The 23,354-nt window shown below is 34.3% G+C and overlaps 2 protein-coding genes across 2 annotated transcripts in view; one reads left to right on the top strand and one right to left on the bottom strand.

Moving 5' to 3' along the window:
* The window catches only part of LOC119637478 (E3 ubiquitin-protein ligase highwire), a 78,038-nt gene extending 71,364 nt beyond the window's left edge, over positions 1–6,674 (bottom strand). The window contains exons 1-6 of the mRNA XM_038033503.1: positions 6,573–6,674; positions 2,475–3,420; positions 2,036–2,407; positions 957–1,978; positions 691–776; positions 24–615 (exon numbers count right to left, since the gene is read on the bottom strand). Coding sequence (XP_037889431.1) covers positions 24–615; positions 691–776; positions 957–1,978; positions 2,036–2,407; positions 2,475–3,420; positions 6,573–6,643 — 3,089 coding nt within the window. The 5' untranslated portion in view covers positions 6,644–6,674. The remainder of the gene's footprint in view (positions 1–23; positions 616–690; positions 777–956; positions 1,979–2,035; positions 2,408–2,474; positions 3,421–6,572) is intronic.
* An 8,191-nt stretch (positions 6,675–14,865) lies between these two features.
* On the top strand, positions 14,866–18,238 carry LOC119637304 (nuclear pore complex protein Nup93-1-like). The gene is made up of 10 exons (XM_038033244.1): positions 14,866–15,026; positions 15,086–15,266; positions 15,328–15,507; positions 15,567–16,048; positions 16,406–16,547; positions 16,618–16,978; positions 17,034–17,280; positions 17,341–17,464; positions 17,524–17,955; positions 18,019–18,238. Exons 1-10 carry the CDS (start codon positions 14,866–14,868, stop codon positions 18,136–18,138), a joined length of 2,430 nt encoding a protein of 809 aa, XP_037889172.1. The 3' UTR covers positions 18,139–18,238.
* The last annotated feature ends 5,116 nt before the right edge of the window (positions 18,239–23,354 follow it).

Genomic DNA, 23,354 nt, shown 5'->3' with positions numbered 1-23,354 from the left:
ACCTCTAAAAATAATTTACTTACAACACCAAACCCGGAGTACAGTGCCACAAAATCTTCTGTCGCTGAGCTAACATTTGCGTTACCGTAGATGATTCCGTTGACGTTTCATTTACTCCCATTGATTCTAAACGAATACTACTTCTTTCCCGTTCATTTAATGATGAAGTTTTGTTTTGAAAATCATGCGGCAAACGACCTAATTGGCCTTTCTGATAATTACCGAAAGTATAAATGAGGCCTTTATAAGTTAAAAGGACTGTATGATTACTTCCAGCCGCTACCTGGCAAACGTTACCAGTAACATTTACGCGTATTGGGCCGCTTATTGGTTGCATATCTCCCGTTCCTAATTGACCGAATTGATTACTGCCAAATGTGAATACTTCACCGGCCAATGTCAAGACTACAGTATGATGTAAGCCGCAAGCGACTTGTACTACAGGTGAACTTGAAGGTATGTGCAATAACTGAGGGGCCAGCGGAGCTACTCGGGGTGGATTTTCTTCGGCATGAGCAATGGATTCTTCACTTAACTTTTTGTCTTTGCGTCGCATAATTAAGCTTTTCGAACGTTGACGGGTTAATTGTTTATTAGCATCCTTGCTCTCTGAAACTATATATGAAAGAACCAAACAGACGGAGAAGGTTTAACAATTTGTCGCTCAGAAAAGGCAGCAAAATTTGTTACCATTATCCGCTTCTTGTACAGCAATACAAGCAGCACACAAGCCACATTTAGAACAACCAGCATCTCCATGGCCACAAGCACAAAGCCTAAAAATTTTATCCAAAAAATTTCATCCAAGAAAGTTATCATTATTGAGTTGAAAGCAATTTAAAGATAAAGCGGAATTCGATTAGGAGAAAATAATTAAAAGAACTACATATATATGCAGAGATAATCGGCGGTTCTTTTATTCTTCTCTTCCCTGTATTTAATTATTTAAAACTTACGCTCCTGAGATTCTTTCTTCCAAGGGCACATTTAGAGTAGACACACAAGACACATTGTATCCTGTGCACTCCTTGCATAAAATACATACTCGACATTGACCCTGGACCACGTTATGATCGTCGTAGTCGCATAAATTTGAAAAATCAAATTTAAGTTTTTTCACAGGTGTTTGACTTTTGCCCGAGCTATTGCTGTCTATAGAAGGTATAAAAACCGCGTTAATGTCTTTAGCTTTAATAAAAACGTGACCGCACTGTCCTTTGTTATTGAGACCGAAAGTAAATACTTGTCCTTTAGCGTTCAAAGCTACGCAATGAGCTTTACCCAAGGCTACCTTCTGCATGTGCTGATCAGAAAAGTCACTTACGAAACCCTGAGCGTCACAATGCACTGTATCTTTCCCATACATAATCAATTTCCCAGATTTGGTTACAAAAGCTGAAGTGCCATTGTTAGAAGCTGCTTGGACGATAACATGACCTTCAATTTTTGCCATTTTCTTCGGTTTTACAGCTTTAGGTTGGCGACGATTTTTTGAAATGTCACCGTCTTCACCACGGCGAGCTGTACCAGCAAAATACACGGTACCATCATCGTTAACTAAAATGGCATGAATGCCATCATGACCTAGTGCCACATGAAGGATGCGGGACACCTTAGAAATAATCAACTCAGTGAGTTTCATGATAGGCGTGCGGCCAACTGATTTTAATCCCAACGCTCCCGATTTGCCATAATAGTAAACTTTGCCATTGGTGGCGCAAACTAGACCAAACTCTTTACCACATACAATTTCCTGAAGATCAACGTCATTCGGTATTTTTGGTTCAAATACGTTATAAGAAGACTGAATTTTCAAAATTTGATTTTGGTTTAAGACTTCCTCTTCGAATGTGGCATAACCCAAAGTTCGAAACCTTTTGCGTGATAACTGCAAAGGTAATTCTGCTGGTGTAGCCATATCTCTATCACTGACACGATTTTGTGGGCAAATATTTAATCGGCGCACCATCAAAGTATCCTTTTTAAACATATAAATGATTATTCAGATGTCTAACATTTTTAAATAAGAACTTACATCTCTATTGGTACAGATGGCGTTCAATGAATCCTCATCGGTAAATAAGGTGTAGTTGAAGCCCTCGCGTATGGGCAACATATTGACCGGATTCATGCTTTTGATGGTTAATGACTCAGTATTGATCAAATGCAAATGATCGGCATTTCGTTTGGAATTACGTCGATAATATAATTGATCGCCACTGAAGCCCAACCAGCCAGTTTTTTCCTTGGTAAATTCGTCATTTTGAGCGTAGATATGACCTTTATATGAACCATTGTAACCAGTTCCAACTTTAAGCAAACAACCACCTAATAGCAAATAGAGATATGTACCGTCCGAAGCCAAGGCTGGTTCCGAAAATCCCACTAAAGGAGCTTTTATGCAAAACTGAAAGATATTGTTTAGCGCAATATTAGTTATAATAACTAGCAAATCAGTACGCTTTCACATTTACCTCATCTATTAGCGAGCTGTGAGGTATTCCCTTATTATGGAAATCAGGACATAATGGGTTAGCCAATGCTGCACTAATCACTGTGCGTTGCAACATACTTAAAACGGCAGGCATTTGTATGCGTTGACTGGACAATTGCCAAGATGACATTAAGACGGCGGCAATGGCTTTTAGCATGCGACTGGTGTCACCGCGTGCAATGCACAAACCCAATAAAGCAGAACAAGCTATGCCGGACCAGTCCCCCTCAGCTGCAGTCGTAGTTGTCATTGTCGTTAAATCAAGTAATAAATCATACAAGGGATTTATTAATTCTTCGGGCTCTCGTTTAAACGATTCTGGTTGCTGGCCTTGGATAACATCTAATAAAGCTTTTAGCGCCTTTGAGCAAAGTGTGGGCTGAATGTGCCGTGTTTCGGATATCAATTCAAAAAGGCTACGCAAACCAGCCCCTACTATTAAAGGGACGACAACAGGTTTTACGTCTTTTTCACTGATTTCTTCAGTTTCTGAATCTATATCACTATTGGCGGAATCCTGTCGTGTACGTTTCTCTCCGCTAGAACCAACTACCGTTTGTATAGATGCAGAAACACGACAAGAACATTCAGCATGGTTGCTAGCCAAGCAGGTATCAGTGCATAACAAACAACATGAAGAGCTAGTTGTGGGTAAATATCTTAGCTCATAAAACAATAAACGGCGGGTCTCCGCTTCTAGAACTGTCGATCGTATAACTGAAAAAATTGTAAATTGTGACGCATTCGGCTGCAGTTCGATATGAGCCACCGGAAATGCAGGACACAAAAGTAATTGTTCTTTTATTAACGGTGGATCCAAAGGGTTAACATTGCGATGTTCGGGATTAGGATCTACGATAGGCGGCGCAACTTTCCTATCTTTGGTTTTGCGTTTTAAATGATTTTTACGATCGTTTTGAAACTTCCTAAAAGGAAAATTTAAGAAATTTTAAAACGTTCTTTTCAAATTTCTTCTTTTTTTTTATTTTTTTTTTTGTTTGGTTTGTTTGGAAATGGATTGGACCAGTTAAGTCAAAATTAAATTCATAATCATTTGAGCATTGGTAGAGACTGATGTAACAGAATGTCAAATATGAGAAGCTCTGTTCCGCTGTCAACCCATAACCGTACTTGGTACTGTACAGTCAAAGCTCAAAATTTTGCATAATGTTTTCTGTAGGGCGCATGGTAAGCGATATGAGATCAAATACGCAAAATTTGGCTATTCGCAACTTAATATAAAGATTTAAGAGAAAAAGTACAAAACAATTTTTTCAATTTATTATACCCTAATATTAATATGCAATTGTGAACAAGTTCCAGCAAAATTTCAAATAGTGATAGGCAAATATTGGTTAAGGCAGGGAAGCAAGCTCCCCGAGATGAGCATTGCTGCGAGTACCACAAATCTAATAAAAGTTATTATATAATTAAAGGGGCTTTGAATTCAAACCATCTTCGAATTCAAATTTGAAACATTCGAAAATAGGATGTTCAGCAGATTTTTTTTGCATTGCGGATTTCACATATATAATTTCGTGACGAAGGCATCATTTTCAAGTACATTATGTCATAACTGTAGTCACTCTTTACTCTGCACAGTTGTAAAGTACCTTAGTTTTGTAAAACTTTCAGACCCGATAGCAGTTTTCGGTATCGGTATCGTTTAATATTCAAAAACGTCTTGATTATCAGGGTCTGCTTTACGTATCGAAAATAAAGCTGACCTGCTGGCAGAAACAATTTCAAATTTACTTCGAGGTATTGTAATGATTAGTTCTACGGCATGTCAAATGGCAAGCAATTGACTAAACCTTAACGATAATTCCTCCATCCTTCTTTAAATTTTCGTAATTCAGCAAATAAGATATCACTAGAGCAGCTCAACATATTGTGGTCGATTCCTTAAAGAGGCAAGCTTTCGGTAAACCAAAGGACTTAAAACTTCAGCCACTTTAGTTGTTCGAAGGAGACTCGCTACAAATGGAGCCGAGAATATACGTCGATGCTGTCAGTACCGTACATCTTTTAACTTTTTTGTTTTTAAACCTCTGTATTGTCTTTTCTATATATTTCGGTAAATTAATATTTTTATGTGCATTATTATGCCCACCACAGTAGGATGGAAGTGTACTCATTTTGCTTTTTCATAACGTACGTAATACTCGAAAGGAAGCTTCAAAGAGTATATATCGTCGATATAGCCTGCAGTGGAGCGTAGACTGAACGCAACTTCATTTTCCTGAACAAAATTGTGGGTTTTCGCTCGTTATTAGAAATTATAAAAAAGGAGGCTGAAATTTTCCACATTTACTTTACATGCACAAATAGGAAAAGTCGTACACAAAGTTACAAGTGGTTAAATTTTCTTTTTTCACTACACTCCTCAAACAAAGATATATTATCTGTCTAAGAGTGGATCAATTCTAGGATAAATATGGTGGACCCCGCGACTTGATTGACTAATTCTTTCATAATAGCAGCTGCTAGATGGGTATCACATAAAAGGATTTGGAGAGTAGAATGTGATAAGCTAAGTTTTTTAATTCTAAAATAGTTATGGTAGGCATCACGACTTAGTGGATAAATGTTTACTTAAAAATAACTTAGATATGGTTATCAAATGAAAAGACCTAATAGTGGTGTGTATGCGAAATTCGGTCCCCGCCGAATATAACTTTCTTACTTGTTATTATATGGAGTCGAATGAGCCAATTAAATTTTCAAACAAATCAATGACTTGTGCAATATAATTTCACGGCTTCTTTGAAGGGAAACCTGTCTGTTTATTACTCATAACATTAATTATGTTACGTTCAAATTGACAATTGTTAAATACTTTCTCACAATGCCCTTATAAAAGGTTATATTATCGTTAATGACTGTACACAACAAATGGAAAGATTTTTTCCATCGCACAATCCTTTTATGGAAAGAGCTATCACTTTTTGGGAATCTTTAACAAAGTGAACTATACTTGTTTGACTCTGCCTTCGTTGCTTTCTTGGAATGCACGTCCAGATGATAGTATCAAAAACTCATCAGAATAGTGAAAGTTACGCTGCTATAACTTTTGACTATTAGGGCTGTGTAAACTAAACAGAATACGACTCAAGCATTTCTAGAGTAGAAATGCCATCATGCACCTTTACACTTTTAGCACGCATGACCAGCACTCAACGGAACTGAAATCTTTAAAAGAATTTTATTGAGCTTTACTAGGTTTGCACAATCATTAGCCCTACTGACATCCAAGGAAAGCAAAGCAACCTTCCTACCAGTCCTTTTCTCATTGGCTATCAAAAAAGACAATTCATTAATACACGTTTTGGTAGATTTGTGCTTCCAAAATGCAAAGGAGTGAAAAGGACCACAATTTTTGGAATTCAAAAATTTCATTAGTCTTCCCTTTAAAGTGAAATTGAGTGTCTTCGTAGCGATTGTGATCGGATATTTGGCTGCCTTGACAATCACCACAATCTTAATGGATCTATAGTCATAATATTAGTCTAGCGATGATTGAAGACGCTCAATAAGCCTGCACTGGAAACCATTTGAACCATATCGTCACCCTTGATTCAATTACATTCAGCTGGGGTGGACTCTTTTTTAGATTGCAATGAGGTCATGGAGTCAGGACCAAGGGTGCAGGATATATCAATTTGATTTTCGAATTTCAAGAGAACCGGAAACGAACAAGTTGATATCGCCCATATTCTTGCGTGAAAGTGATAAAGAAAAAGTTGGCTGGCTGCAGAAAAAAAAAGCTATAAACGAGACACCAAAACACATTTAACTTGCAGCCGCAAAAAAAGGATCAGCCGTTGCACATACTAAATAACTGTTAAATAAAAGCATGAACATAGCAACATACGCTATAATGAAAAAGAGAAAGACGTTTCCAACTCTACTACTTTTCGCTTCTTACGCGTATATACACAACTAAAGTGTATATTTTTGATATATGTTTGAAAAATCAATAAAAGCCAGACGTGAAGCCCATTTTTTATAATCTAAATTTTAATATTTTAACAATGTTTGTTATCAAAGAGTTCATTGCTTTAAAATAAACGATTACCTCCTCGTATTTAGCGTATATAAGTCATAGAAATTTCCGCCATATTTAACGGGATTCAGTAAACCAACCATCTTTTTTTCTCTTTAACACAAACGGGACAAAAATAAATTTTCACTGAATTGTGTTCAAACGGTATATATTTTGATTTTTTTATTTTTACTTAGCTTTGTTGTTGTATATTTTACATTTTATGCACATTTAGACTTTTTTGATAACTTTTTACAGTCGAGCAAATGACGGCAATTGCAATTTCTTCGAAGTTAATCGATAATCAGACCGATATAAAAGAATGAACAAAATTGCATATTTTAAGGGTGAGTGTATTGTATGTTAGCGTCTTTAAAACTTTAGGGCTAATAAGAGAAAAAATCGAAATGTTTTATTATTAATTTAATAGGACACAATTGAGTACATATCGAAAGAATGCAAAGACTCTCTTATTATGATATTTGATAATTGTAGAAACATAATAATATCGAAATTGGCTCCTTTTTAACACCCTACAAAAGAAATTTCACAATAGAAGAATAATGTCATCATCTTGGCACATAAACCTGAAAATGGCAACCCATTTTTATTATCATTAATTTCTGTATAAGAAATTATTTAAAAAATCATTTCCCATATGAAAATTTTGAAAAATTGCTATTCTAATTAAATACATTAAGTTTATAAACCACACAAAAAAAGATTACTTTTACGATAAATGTTATTGCTTCTTAAATGTCTTGTTACTTCAATGCATAAGATTTCATACTTCAGCATAAAAAACCAGAAAGTCGATAATGGAATCATAACAGGAAGAACTTAAGCAGGACATAGGGCAGCGTACGGAAGAAAGCATTGTTAAAACAGCGTAAATCACTTGTAGATATTGAGGATATTATTAACTCTGAGCGAGAAATAATACGCACTTTTTTTTTTTGGTATGTTGAGCTAAGATGGACCAAGCCAATAAACTTGTGCCTTATATGCCCAGATAACAGACAGTAGTAATTATTGACAAGAATTATGTGTAAAACGCAACAAAACACGTGCGGCCGTAACAGCTAAAGCCGATATGTTAATTGTAATTGTACACTGTTAAGTTGTTGAAAGTGATGTAAAAATAAAGTGTTGCAGACTTTGACTGAAACCAAGAAGGAAATGTTATAGAGATAAAATATGGTTGAAGGTAAGAAACAAAAAAAATTCGTCATGAATTAAAAAGATAAATTCGCTTTTCTAATAAAGCAAGTTAGTTCCCCGAGACGGCGTATATTTTTTCCTATAAAGAGGTCGAGGAGACCAGCATATAACTTGAAGAGGCTAAAAGAATTTCTAATACCATCATGCCTATGACGTCTGAAAATTAGATGCTCAGCAGACTCGATCATATTGCAAACTTCACAAATAACACATGGTGTAGCTCGAATCATTTTTAAAGTGTGACCACTCATGAAAGAATCTCTATAAAGAATTTTGATTTCCCAAGAATTAAAAGAAGCTTCTTAAAAGGGTTTGAATTGAAATGTGGAATTTATTTTATAGAAAAGGCGATTGGATTTAACTCGGTAATCTATTTAAATTCATCATTTAGTTGTTGAGAGATGTGGTTACGAATTGACCATAATGCTTCATTGGGACGCATTGCTTTCATGGACGAAATTGTCCCGTCAACTTGAGCCTTCTTTGCATGAAAGTCAGCTGTTTCATTTAAAAACAAAGCCGCAGTGACCAGATATCCAAACAATTCAATAAAAGTCGAGGAATGTTCTTCCGCCTCTTTGACTCTATGTACTATTTTAGATAGATGCGCCACTATCGACGAGCTAGATACATTATGTTCGACGGAGCCGTCGGTGGTCTATATATCATAGTCGTTGTTTTAATAAGGAACAAATTGTTCTTGACATACGATCCTCAAACAAGAGAAATTGACATTTTGCTTTGAGGTAGAGATCGATTCATGAATGTTCACGAAGACTCTATGTTTGTTGGTAACAAAATTCCAGAGAGGAATTGAATTTATCTTGTCAAAAATATGATGCAGTTTTCGATAACAAAATGTGTAGCTGCAAGAGACAGTACCTCTGAGAGACATAACTTTGTGAAAAAAGGAAGGATTCATCGTCTTGACCTTAATTAATTGTTTGGCAGTACAAAGAAGAGCTCTTTCGGAAACGGGCCATTCAGCAGAAGTGACATTGAGAAAATGTTGAGAAGTTGAGAGTGTCAGTCCAGTACAAAATTTTAACATTCTACTTTCAAATGTTTGTGTACTTTTTTCAATATATTTTGGGAAGTTACAAGATGTAGAATGTGCAAATTCAATCTTAGACCTGACTAAAGTTTTGTACGCAGTCAAAATTTGTTGGGAGGTAATCCTGACTGATTGTTAGTCATCAGTTTGATGATATTGCATCCAGATTGGCAGTCTTTGAATGCTTTCTCTTAATGTCCACGAAGAGTTAGGCTGCCATTTAATGCCAAGAAATCGAAGAGACTTCACCTGATTAACTTTAGTTCCTTTAATAAAGAGGCGAATTTTGCGTTTAGAAACTTTTGAAAAATGAAAAGTATTTACTTTGCTGGGGTTAAAATATAAATTAAGATCATCACATGCATTGAAAAAAAGATTGACCTTTAACGAGAGGTTATTCACAGCCACTGAAAAAGGTGAATCCGCAGATACAATTAGCAAATCATCTGCATATTGAAAAATATGAGTTTTGTCATCATGAAGATTATGCAAGGTAGCTGCACATAGATCGAAGAGTATGGGGCTTAAGCAACTGCGTTGTGGAATACCGCCATACACCTCAATTTAGTCTGTAACCTTACCAGCGCACGCTTGGATAAAAAATATAGTATCCACAGACGTATTTGAAGAGGAATTGAGAAGCTTAAGAGAATTCTACCAAGCTTAATCTAGTTGACAGGCTTTAGATAGTTCATTAACGCACATATTCACAGATTTGCGTTTTTGGTAGGCGTAAGAACTACTTAAATCATTTAAGCTTTTACCTGCCTTAGGAATGGGAACTATTTGAATACATGGCAAATCTAAGGGTATAAAGTTAATAGACTAGCAGTTATTAATTGCATGCAAGAGGATACATAAGCTTCCTCCAGACAGTGCTCTGACTTAATTCCATGACAACTTTGAGCAGTAGCCCTCTTTCTGGTATGTAAGACATATATTAGCTCACGCAATGAAAAGGGTGTATTGTTGAGACTACTAAAGCGAATTTAAGGTATTGTAATCTGATCGGCACTTGGAATATAGTTCTTGAGCATATCTAAGTATCTCTTGTTATCATGGTCATTTCACGCAGCTCAACCGTTTAATTTTCGACTAAAACGTCGATGACCATTAACGTAGTTCCAGAAAAAACACGAGTTGCCATTTTCACATAACCCTTTAATCGTGGTAGCCCTATGTGTCCTTTTTCTCTTTCTAACTGCAGCCGTCCATTCTTTCAGTGTTTTCATATATTTAATGAAGATGGCTGGATGGGCATATTTATTCATTTTTTTCTTGCAGGTTGCGAAAGAGTGCTAACAGGGAGGACTTCCACCAAGGTTTAGGTGAGGAGGATTCAATATGAGAAAAGTTGGTTCTAGCAGACTTGATCTCAGACTGAATAGTACTTTGAATTGATGGTAAATCGGAAGGAAAATCAATTTTAGACAGGCGGTCTATAAGGAAGTTACGTAAAATGAAATTTTCTATTTTTTTAACGGCTTTGCTGCAAATTTGAAATAAAATGGAAGAGTATTGACTTTTGAGAATTGGGACATTAGTTGTATTCCAGTTGAATGATAAAATAGTGGAATTAGAAAAGGTTAGATCCAAGACGCTGCTCGCTGTGCTACCACTCCGATTACAATAAAAGGTAGTATTATCATTATTTAAAACATTAAAACTGCTGGCATTGATGGCATTTACAAGGATTTTGCCTTTGTTGGCCGAGAGCTGGTCGCCATACAAGTAACGTCTAGCATTGAAATAAACAGTTAGACTCACATTTTGTTCATTATCAAGAAAGTCACATAATCTCTGAATCTCATCACGAACAGTTTGTACAAGAACACTGTGTGGAAAATAGCATGTTGCTATGAAAAGTCTTGGTTTAAGATTCATGGTTTTGATGACGATAATGTTAATAGCAGAATTGCAGGGAATACGTCTGAAATTGACGCCTTTCTTATCTAGGATACTAACAACACCATAGCCGTCATTCCGGCATTTGGTGACTAAGGTACAATTAGAAACTTTACCTTTAAAAAAATGTTCATCTTTCAGAAAAACTTCGCTTAAGATGCAGAAATCAATATTATTTGAGTTCAAGTAAAAATCCAAAATTGATAATCTTCACCGAACACTTTGAATATTACATTGTAAAAACGAGATCATATTTCAAATAAAAATGGATTTACTCGTAGCGAGAATTAGCACAATAAGACATTTTTTTCTTCAAATTGCTTAACAAGATCCTAAAAGATCATCGGACGACACATTCTTTAATCGCAGAGATTAATTTATCAAGTTCCGAAGAACGCAAATTGTTGTTTGAAATCACTGGACGCTGAGAACTTGCTACAGACGGCTTAGTGTGTGAGCTGAGAGAAGCTTTCGTAATAACAGATTTCCTTTTAATAACCGCATTAAATTTTTTCTTTGTTGGAATCTTATTAACATTTTCACTACCATCCTTGGCCAAAACGGCGGACGAGCTCTTCAGTGAAGGGAAATTCTCATCGTAGAAATTATCATCCAGATATTCAAAGTAGTTTGAGAAAAATTTCTGTTTCACTTCTTTGCCGGAAAGGTTTTTAGTGGCCATAATCTTGTTGATATTTAATTCCTGCTCTCTGTTCGGGGAAGACTTGTTTGAGGGGTTGTGCTCACCGGAACCGCAGGACAAACAGCTCGTTTCATAGTTTTCACACATGGGAGCGTTCCCGCAATTCAGACACCTGTCCTCCTTGGCTTTACACAACTTCGACAAATACCTATATCTACCGCATTTAAAGCTTTGCTTTAAGATGGGTACCGATTATTCACAGGTAGATTGCAAAAATTGAATTTGATCGCTTTAGGGAGGGCTTTCCTTTTACAATTATTTTTAATGCTCGTTGTGGGAATGAAATCGTCCTTGTTGTTAGGATTTCTGCTTCGAAACCTAACAACGGAATTAATGGGAATATCGGACACCGCTTTTTCAATGATCTGGTTCACATCATACTCAATGGGGCGTTGCGAATAACTCCGAATCCTTCATTAAAATCTTGTAAGCCATTAATATTGAAACTGTTCAAATAATCATGAAAGAAGCGATCCGAGTTGATCTTCACACGCTTGTCTTCGACATTTTCACAAGTTTCAACAAAAACTAAGACATTGCATTGCGAAATGTAGTCATACAAATTGATATTGTGGTTTAGGATGGCTTTGGCACCTAAATCAGAAGGTTTATTAACTACCTGTTCTCTGAGCACTGTTAAATCTTTTAGAGGTAAATCGACTTCGTCCCTACCCATCCTCGATCTTTTGTTCTGGTCAGTGGCATTCATATAAAAATCTTCAAAATCATCTCTATCTGTAGTAATTAGATCAGACCTTGTCTCCATAGGTAGACAGCCTAATGTTGTTTTAGTTGTTATCCCGGGGAACGCTTACCAAAAATGCGGACGAAAAAAGAAAAAATTTAATATATATATTTTTAAAAAAGGATTTTACAAAATTGCAAACAAGAGAATAATTTTCATTTGAAAATGAATTCGCGAAGGATTTATATCCAATTATGTTTCTTATTTTAGTTTATTTTCAAAAAATCGTTTTCTTTTTTAAACTTTTTCCTTTTTCTTTTGCACGAAAACCGAGAAGATACGAAAAAACCTCCATCTGCCGTTTGCCAAACGTCGTGTTGATTGAAAAGTATGCAATAAAAAAATATGCAAACAAAAGCTACAAGAACTAAAAGAACGTTTCTATTCAAATGCGATAAAAAAATTGTTGTTGCATTTGTGAAAAGATAGTTCGCTCTGACAACCGCGACAGACAATTGTACTCCAGGATGGTAAGGATCAATATTGAGTAGATAATTCCACAAATTTATAAATTAGATAAATAAACGGAATTGATATCTTTTTCATAATTTTTTCTTATTCTATTAATCTATTTTCATATGAAAATGATTTTTATTACGCACATACCTAAATGTACTTAGGAGAAATTCACTTCATTTTCTCATGTCATCAATTTAATAATAAGAGGAGGGTGTTTCAATCTTTCTATATTTTTTTATAACCTCTTTGATTATTTTTTACGTACACAATGGTGTTCAACTTAGCAAACGAACATACTTCATTAAAACAGCAAATCTATCTTAATTTTTATTTTATACGAAGTAAGATTATCATAGACGGCCAACGCCGACTCTTTTATATACCCTACACCACTTCGCCTAGCATAGTTATTCGCTCGTTTAGGCAATATTACTCCAAAAAGTACATGTTAATTACACGCAAAGCTATAATTGTCATGAAAGCCCGCAAAATGGATGGTTGGATTTTCTCACTATATAATAGATTGCTTTGTGGCGCTATGCCTACGAATGAGACTTATGTGATGTTGCTGAAATGCCAATATGAATTAATTTACTAAAAATTAACCCTTAAATTTCTTCATTAGTTTGCTATTATGAGCTAATTTTCATCATGACATTTTAGAAATTCGGCCTTTTTACCATAAAAACTTCAATATTCGTAGGAACGGCTATGTGAGTTATATGGGTCCAAAAAAGTAGGTTGAAAGTTTTTACATTAATTTGGATTGCCGAAATAATCCTACGTAGCCACTTTTGCCGAGAAATTTCGAAAATTGCAATTTTTCCTCGATATAATAAGAAGTCGGTGTATCTTCAGCCCTTCTCAGTGTTACGTAGGACCGTATTAACTTAATATACCCGGTACCACAAGTGGTATAGGGTATAATTAATTCAATATAAACGAATTAATTTCTAATTTATTTTAGCTAATTCTCTCTTAAATCAATCTAAAACTGACCTATTTCAATCAAAGTTTGCGTTGCAAACTTAATTTTGCCATTTTTTGTAAACCATGCAAGCTACTAATACATTGGACATATACGCTTCACTATATGAAGATCTCAATCCATTAAAAACAATATTTCAAAACAACCTAAAATTCACCTGAATTTTCCTCACTTCGCTTCAATTTCACCCATTTTTTTGGCAAGATTGAATGTACATAAGAGAATTGAAGATACGAGTCCATTGGGAATCAAAATGGACTACCATATAATGGAAATTGTATTAAGTTTCTTAAACGTATGTATCGAATACCCATCGGTTACATTCTTCATAGTTCGATATTTGCTGCAGTTGATTATTGAACTGAAGAAATGTTTAACGATTTCTTTCATTCTTTTGAAATTTATTTAATAAATGTGCCAAATCAACCAACCCCTCTACGTAGAAATTAAAAATTTTGAGAACTACTTTTCCCAGTATCCTTTGATATTAATATGAAGGTTCTTAACATTCCAAAAAAAGAAGGTCTCTTAAATCGTCCCATGGAGGCTGATTAACTGTACGTTCTTTTTTTACAATTGCTTATAGGAGACTGTCATATGCGTATCAACAGATTTCTAAAATTTTGCAAGACTTTCAATAAACTATAGTATGATATGAAATGATATTTTTTGCTGCTATTTTTGGCAATATTCATTTCTATTATTTGTCTAGAAGCACCGGAAAGTATGAAAGTGTATAAATTTACCATAGACCAAAAACTACAAATTTCACGTTGTAGCATTCGCAAGCATCACCAAAACTTCCAAAAATGTAAAACCGTAGTATTAACATTTTTTATTTCTTTCACAAACAGATTCGGACACTTCCGAACCAAAATATTTCTTAGCTGCACATTATCTGATACATAAAAAGAATTGTACAAATTACTGTCTTTCAAGATTTTATTATTTGAGTCGTTATGTAGCGAACACGGACAAACCAGTTTATAATGTATAAATTAAATGTATGTAATTATATAGCGATGCAAAGCCGATTCATTCTTGACGACCCAATGACTACTTTTATCTTAATTTAGTAACAATGTACTAACGTTCTAGTAATTATTTTACACTTAACAACACTAAAATCTGCTAAAACTATATTTCATACTTAGAGTCGCTTGGGTTAATATAAATTTTTTTTTTCATTTTTATGTTTTACACGGGTTTTTAAAAAATATTTAGATATATAGTACATTGCATATAAACATTATGGATTTTAATTCATTATTGCAACAGGCTCAACGCCTGAATAATGAAATACAGCACACCGAGGAACTACCACGTGTGGAACGTACGATTTCTCAAGTATTGCAAGCGACCAAGGAATTACATACGAGAGTAACGCAGACTGGAGCACAAGATATACAAGCGTTAGTGTTTATATTTAGAAAAAAATGTATTTAAAGAAAAAAAAAAAATATCGTTGTAGGCACATATTATTGGGATCCAAGGGTATTGATTTGCCTAAAATTTCACAGAAATTAGAATCGTTAAATGCTCGAAAAACTTTTGAGCCCTTAGATCCTGTATCTGAGACAGATGTACAAAATTTTTTAAAAAACGAGAAAGAAAATACGATACTATCCGTTATAGAAGAAGTCCACAAAAACGTAAGCAGAAGCCAAACAAAACCTTTAAATATATTATGGTTTACTAAATTCAAATTTTTAGGCTTTTCAATCGGCTCAAAAACGGAAATGGGAACATATCAAAGCCGAATGGCGTGAAGAAAAAGTGAAATTAATGAACGCCTTGGTGGGACCATCGCAAAATTGGATCGATATAGAAAAATTACCTGAGCAAACAGTAATTAACGAAACCTTTGGTTTGCGATCATGTTTAAATAACATAGTAAATTTATTAGTGCAATAGGAACTGTGGAATAGAAATTTTTACTTATTTTATTTTAGGAAATGGCTTATGCCCGGGAAGTTTATGACTATAATGCTGTTGTTATTAAGGGCGCTTTCAGGCCAAATTTAGTGCAGAAATTTTCCAAAGTAGCTAAAAATTTCAACGATACCAAAGTTTATGATATCTGGGAAATTATGAAATATATGGTAGACGTTACGCCAGTGCCTCGCAACCGTGATCCTCTGCAAACTCGCATCCAAATCAAACAATTTGTCGAACAAGCCAAAAAGTATTTAGAAAATCGTTATAAACTTTACATGTCCACCGTTATAAGTAGCAATTTGCGGGAAGCTCGACGTGGTGGCGTACCTAGTACATTCAATTTAGTATCTGCTTTCGTGGGGCTTACCTTTAATAAAAGCAATTGTTTTGGTCTACAGGATGTTAACATAGACGGAAAACCTTTGTGGCCAATGGTATATTATTGCTTGAGATGTGGTGACATGCAATCGGCTCTACGTTGCGTGCTAATGGGAGGGTAAGAAAAACATAATTAATGCTTATATTTATCATCGAAAGATTGAAAAATAGTAATACCAGTTAGAGGATCCATACATATATTTATGTTAACTTTTTTTGCGTAAGATTCTGAGTTAACTAGGTATGTGCCTGCATTTTTCCGACTTACGTCCGTTTTTGGAACACTCACTTTTGCAAAAGTGGATATAGAAAGATAAAAGTAAATATAACTCTTAGTTTATACTTATGGTCATGTTCAAAAACCAGGTCTGTAAAACAAAAAAAAAACCACAAAATGTTTATAACTTATGATATATGGATATGAAGTGATCGATGAAACAAATATTGCTTTTATATTTTTTTATAAAATATTCAGAGCTGGCCATGAAGATTTTATACAGATTTTGGAGGATAAAATTAACAAGCCCGAACAAAAAATCAATAGCAAATTAGAAGGACAAGTTAAATTACATTATTGTAATAAAATTAAAAATAGTACAGATCCTTATAAGAAAGCGGTAAGTGTAAGAAAGAAATTGGGAAACATTTAAAACATGCTTAGATCATTTTAATATTAATTTTGCAAAGGTTTATTGCATTGTCATCGGTTGTGACATTAATGATCAACACTTAGAAGTGGCGAAAACAACTGACGATTTCCTATGGATACAACTATCCATTCTGCGTAATGAGGCTTCGGAAAACGGTGAATCGTTGACCTACTCCGGTCTGCAAGTTATGATTTTAGAAAAGTATGGTGAGAAACATTTCAATGCAAACGAACAACAACATTTATACTTTCAAGTACTGGCTCTGACCGGCCAGTTTGAAGCCGCTATAGAATTTCTAGCGCGTTCAGAAAAATATCGCGCACATGCTGTTCATATAGCCTTAGCGTTAAATGAAATGATGCTAATAGGGGGACCACGTAATGTTCAGGAACCGTTACGTAAGTACTAAAAACTTTCTAAGTGAAAAATAAAAGTATATCGTATTTATTCAAGTGTCTGTCGATATTGAGGATTCGGTACCGATGCGTCGCTTAAATATGGCGCGATTAATTATGCTCTATGTCAAAAAGTTTGAAATGACTGATCCTGCTGAAGCCTTGCAATACTACTTCTTCCTACGCAATCTTAAGGATCCCGATGGACGTAATCTTTTTCTCGTATGCGTCAGCGATTTAGCAATAGAGTGTCGTAATTATGATTTATTATTTGGTAAAATGACGCCAAACGGGGTAGCCAGCGGGTGAGTAAATATATTTTAGCCGCAAGAAAATATTTTTCGATAATTTAAGTTTGTTCTTAGGGGGTTATTGCAGCAATTTGATTGTGTAAATTTTGACAGTCGAACTGCGGCTAATATAGTCGCTGACGAATTAGTCCGGAAAGGAATGTTTGAAGATGCTATTAAACTATACGATTTAGCTGATGTAAGCGTGGTTTATTTAAACTTTCTGTTAAATCTTTGTTAAATTTCGGTTTCCTTCAGATGCAAAGTAACTCTTTACGTTATCTATCCTTATTGCTATCCCAAGTTGTTCATCAGAGTTCGAAAAAAGGATCACTGCGCGAACGTTTGGCCATTTTGGCTACTGAATTTAGCGAACGTTTACGTGGCAGTCGTATCGAATGTGAAGCTCAAATAGTTGTTACCTTTAATTTATTAAATGAGTTGGTCTCATTTTTCGATTATTATCATGAACGTAGATACCAACTGGCTTTAGAGATATTAGCCAGCACAAAACTCGTACCCTTTTCTATGGGAGAATTGGAAGAAAGTCTTAACAATTTCAAAGGTTTAGGAAGTGAAATAAGTAAAGCTTATCCTTATATTCTATTAGCGACAATGGATATTTTGTACTCCCAATATAAAATGTTAAAGGGGAAAGACACTGGTATTTTAAACAGCGGAGGTGATAGCGTAAGTCTATATTACATATACGTAGTGTAAGTGAAAATATTAAATGCTTTCATTTTTGTACAGAGATTGCAGCATTTACGTCAACAAGCTAAAGCCTTAACGAACATGGCTGCTACTATTCCATATCGCATGCCTGGTGACACTAATAAACGTCTGGTGCAAACTGAAATCTTAATGAATTAAATAAACATTATAAGAAAAAAATAAAATTGGTTTTATATAGCACGCATTTTTACTTTTGTTTGAACGTAAAAGGCCAGGAAGCCGGACCCTTAGGCGTTCTGCAGCGATTTGCCTAATATAATGCTGCATTTATTTTTGTTGTAAAATGAAAGGAATAAAAAAGAAAGGGTACAAACTGTGAACTAACATGTTCGAAATTTGGCCAATTTAATTTTCTAGTCAATGATCTTACTACTCTTCATGCAATTTTATCGTAAAGTACTAATAATTAAATATAGTTGCCGTCTAAAAGCTTATTCATTCATGAGAACTTTTATATAGACCAAAAAACATAACTATGTAGTCAATTATACAATTACTATATGGAACAGCTTTCACCTTGAAAGATTAGAAAGTTAGTTTCACAATTCATAAACTCTTAATTTTTGTGGGAAAGGTTGTATGGGTAGAAATTTAGAAAATTGGCTAAATTTATCCCATATATTATGTCGAAATACGGAAACGGAAAGTTTTGAGGAGCGCTAGTTCTTTTCATGCTTACACTAAAACATTAACATCATTAAAAAATTTATATCAAAAGATCGCACTTCGATATATTGCGGAAGTGCATGCAGCGAGTCTCGGTAAAAATAAATGCATAGATAAGATATTTTTTTAGAATGATTGTGTTTTGTATTAAAACGAAACGTAAGGACATGAATTATTAGTCATAATTTTCTGATATATTTTATAGAACATAATTTTATTATACATTATAAATGTGTAAGAAGTATGCCGAATAAAGCATAGTATTGAAGATATTATTATTATTTTAATTTTAGACTAATGAATTGAATTCTTAGACTAAAAAAAAGACATTGAAGATAATAATGCTTTTACATGTGATATTCTTTTCTGCTAATCTATAAGGGAAGATAATTATTTTTATTGCATAAAGGGTTAAATATGAACTTGAAAAAATATAATTTATTTCTTTTTATGCGAATATATTGTACACGTCCAGAAAACTTGAAGCCACAGCCTGGTTTTGAGAAATTTCTCGTCTGTATTTATCGCACCGATCTTTCCTACTTGTAAAATATACTTACATTCAATGCAAGATGTGTATAATTTCGTTACTTGCTCTTGTTATTTATAATTTCATTTTTAATTATTTCCAATTTTTTTTTTTATTTTTCACATACTCTCTAAGCATTTAATTTGTATTAAATTATATGAAGTATATATTTTTATTAGGATGGATTGTTCGTAATTACTAAAATTGAAACTATCTATAATTAGTAGAAGATTAAGATGAATGATTATATGTATACATTGATGTAAATAACATATTTAGCAACTTTATTAACTTTATTAATTAAGCAAAACAGTAAGAAAAAAGCGAAAGTTGAGTCAATGAAAACGTATATTAAATTTTATTACTATCATTATTACAATTATTATCATTTTTATTCATTAGTATTAATTTGTTTCCTAGGGAAGAAAATCCATTATAAATTTATAGTTTACTAAAATAAAGAAACCTGGAAATTCTAATATGTTTACAACAATATACATGATTATGTATTTAAATAATTTTACTTTAAACAAAGGCCTATAAATGCACGAAAATTCAGTTTTTTCATAATAACAACTGACTGAAAGAGAACAAGCGAGAAATTTGTATTTTTCCACGACCAAATTTTTTATACGCATCATGGTTTGATGCCGTTCAATAATATCTAGATTTGATATGTTTTCTGAAACTTCTTTCTGGGCACCGCAAACGTTTCGATAAGATAACGGAAGGGCTCGGCTGACTTTTTCCATTCTTGTACAGCGTGTGAAGAACTGCTCATAGACTATAAATGCACATTTTTATCGTTGTATCTATCGTGGTTTATAATAAATCGAAAATTGGAAAACCTTGAGCATTATTCTGGTTTTAGCCCGGTGGTGACTAGTCTGATCAAATCTTATTTGGCAAATCGGTATCAATGCACAGTTGTAAGCTCTTCCTCTGAATTAAAAGTGACCATGCCTGGGACATATATTGTTTAGTACTTTTATTAATGGTTTCTTTGCATGCTGCCACAACTGTCGCATATACTTATTTGCTGACGATGTTCAGATTTACCACCCGTGTCCATGCGAGATGGTGGAGTCCAGTCCAACGTATTAACGAAGATTTGGGTCGCATTATTCTATGGTCTGCCTCTAACAACTTAAAGTTGAATATTATCAAAACTAAAGCTATGGTTATTTCGCCGGTCAGTTTTAACTCTAATTCTTTGCCATCTGTTAAGATGCTCGGTGAAGTAATTGAGCTTGTTAGTGAGGTCTCCAATCTTGGGTTCAGGCCCAACTGCCGCTTGAGTGCCGTGGATTATGTCAATTTTATGAGAATGCCTACCTACAACATTCTGAAGAAACTGTGGCTTTCGACCTCCTATGTTATGTTGAGACTGAGCGAAAGTCTAGTCGTACCTCTTATGTGTTATGGTGCGGACGTTATACGGTAACTTCTATTGTGTTTCTAGCAATAATTGCAGGCTGCCGTTATAAGCGTGCTAGATTTATTTTTAATAAACGCATAATTGAAAATATATCGCAGTCTTCGCGTAAAATTTTGGATTTCGATCTTCAAAGGTATCTTAACATTAAAAATCTAATCTTTCTTGACAAGCTCATCTACACTCGAACACTAGGATATATAGAGGAAAAAATGTTGTTTGAACGGACAAGGAATCTGATTCTGTCTGATCATAAGTATTTAGTATCGTCAAGGCTGTTCTTTGGTGTCGACATGAAGTTGTGAAAATCGTTGCCGCTCCGTATTAAAACGATGGTAAGCCCGAACGGGCTTAGGGTGCCTGTTAAAGCCTTCTATAATCTACAAATTGTAACTTATTATACATAATTGTGTCTGTACCTTTGCCTTGATCTAATATTGTACATCATTTTTATTATTCTTATTGATTTATTTTATTGTTTTTACTATCCTGTAAGAGACTTCATAGTCTTATCGGTACATTATTATTAATTATAATAGCAATTATTATTACGGTACAATAACATATGTATCGTCATTAATAGTTATTATTAATAATTAATAAACTAATCTAAACTAAACTGAGCAAGCGGTAAAGAGAAGAGAATATATTTATATTAGTATATCTAGTGAAAGCCATGTTTAGTGCCATTTGCAAAGTTAGTAGAAAGAAGTGCCGAAGCTGAAGAAGAACTCAAAGATAAAATACTATATTTAATTATAGAAAAGGAAATCCTATGAAATCAGAATTTAGTCGCCACAAGAACGCAAACCACATTCCACTTGTAATGGGCTGGAGTAATCCATCAAATAGAAGTAACAAATTGTGAATGCTTGATAGTGGAACCAACCAACGAAGAAAAACGAGCTTTTATGATGTAATAAGTATTGTTTAACAAGTCATTTTTGTGAAAAGAAAAACAGGACGTTGTGATGACGGTGAAAGACGCAAAAACTTCATTCATGTGGTATCCAAAATTTGTTCACCTGGAGTTTAATGAATTACACATGCTAAAAACGAATAATATGGGTAAAGATGCAAACTTGTGCATTATGCAAAATTGAAAATGAATTCTTTAAGCTTAATTTTGACATAAAGACAAATTTTGTAACAAAGACGTTTCCTATGGACGTTTATGATCCAACAAAGAAATGTTGCTTGGACGCGTTCCCACGCTTCATTGCATTCAGACGAATATATCAGCAAGATGTCTTAAGTATGTTTAAAAACGAACGATGTAAACATCAGTTGCTTCAGTAGAATGGTGTAGCTGAGAGAGCAACTATAAAAATTATTGAGCTCCACAATGTTTAATAATCGAACCTATACCCAAAATCGATGCTTAACCAAGAAATTCAAGAATACCGTTTGTTATGAGATATGGAACGGAAGGCGTGACAATTTAAGGTATGTTTGTGCATTTGTTAAGAATATTGTCGGCATGGATAAAATGATAGTACAAAAATTTGTTCCTAAAGGTAAGCCTCGTATTTATTTATTTATTTATTTATTCCACTTATACTAGAAACTCAACTAAAACAAAATGGCAGTCGAGTTCAATTGACTCTTAAGTAAATCTTAAAATTATTTAATAATAAAACTTAGTATAAGTACAATAAAACAAATAAGGAGGAAAAAAAAAAGAAAGAAAAAAAAAAAAAAGCATGTACACAATTAGCATAGAGCCACGCCCACAACCGATACAGGACCAAATTGCAAGTGAACCCCTAAGCCATCGCAAACATGCATAAGCTTGGCAACCGATAATTGTTAACAACAAATTAATTTTCGACTCATAATGACATATTTAAGGTTAAGTCAGTTTAAGTACGACATAGGTAAATCACGCGTATTACGCAATGTTGCTTTAATGGACTTTAAAGAGTCCGTTAATGAGAATAAATAATAGACGTCATTTAGGTTCTTGCAAACAACTCTGAGAGGGCTAAACAGTTCAAAATTATATTTGCATTGACTAAGCTTTATCAACATAAAGTGCCTAGAGAAGCGGTTAGGGACATTAAAGCCTATCTCACGAAGTAATGCGGACGAGTCAATTGCACCATTTATTAATTTGATTAAGAAGGAAACCCCAAGAACAAATCTACGTTTCTCGAGTGACGATAAGGATAACAGAAGCAACCTATTTTCATAGGGTGGAAGAGAGGAAATCGGGGACCCAACCCAAATTCCTAAGGGCAAACAGCAAGAATTGCTTTTGTATAGATTCAATTGAATCTACGTAGCACCTATATGAAGGAGACCACACAACAGAGGCATACTCAAGTATAGGTCTAACCAAACACGTGTAAAGCCTTTTCGTAATATAAGGATCATCAAGCTCTTTGGACCACCTCTTCATAAAACCAAGCGCGGACCTAGCTTTGCTTAACGGGGACTCAATAGGCAAATTGAAACGTAACCTATAATCGAATAGAACGCCTAAATCTATGAACGAATCGACGTCTTTCAACCTGTGCGAATCAATGAAGTATTGAGTACTGAACGACTTCCTTCTTAAGAAAGAAAGCTTCTTACATTTATTTAGATTTAGTTTCAGAAGATTGAGAGAGCACCATGCAAACAAATTGTTCAAATCACTTTGAAGATGATGTGATTGCGATTCTACGGAAAAAGAAGAAAACAGTTTCACATCAACAGCATACATTAAAATCTCACTGAATT

The sequence above is a fragment of the Glossina fuscipes genome, unplaced genomic scaffold (assembly GCF_014805625.2).
Source record: "Glossina fuscipes isolate IAEA_lab_2018 unplaced genomic scaffold, Yale_Gfus_2 59, whole genome shotgun sequence".
NCBI lineage: Eukaryota > Metazoa > Arthropoda > Insecta > Diptera > Glossinidae > Glossina > Glossina fuscipes.
This window is presented reverse-complemented; position numbering and strand designations above follow the sequence as displayed.

Coding starts and splice junctions, on each gene's coding strand:
- LOC119637304 (XM_038033244.1), top strand. CDS start 14,866: ATGGATTTTAATTCATTATTGCAACAGGCTCAACGCCTGAATAATGAA. Junction 16,979..17,033: donor TAATGTTCAGGAACCGTTAC/GTAAGTACTAAA, acceptor TATTTATTCAAG/TGTCTGTCGATATTGAGGAT. Junction 17,956..18,018: donor TAAACAGCGGAGGTGATAGC/GTAAGTCTATAT, acceptor ATTTTTGTACAG/AGATTGCAGCATTTACGTCA.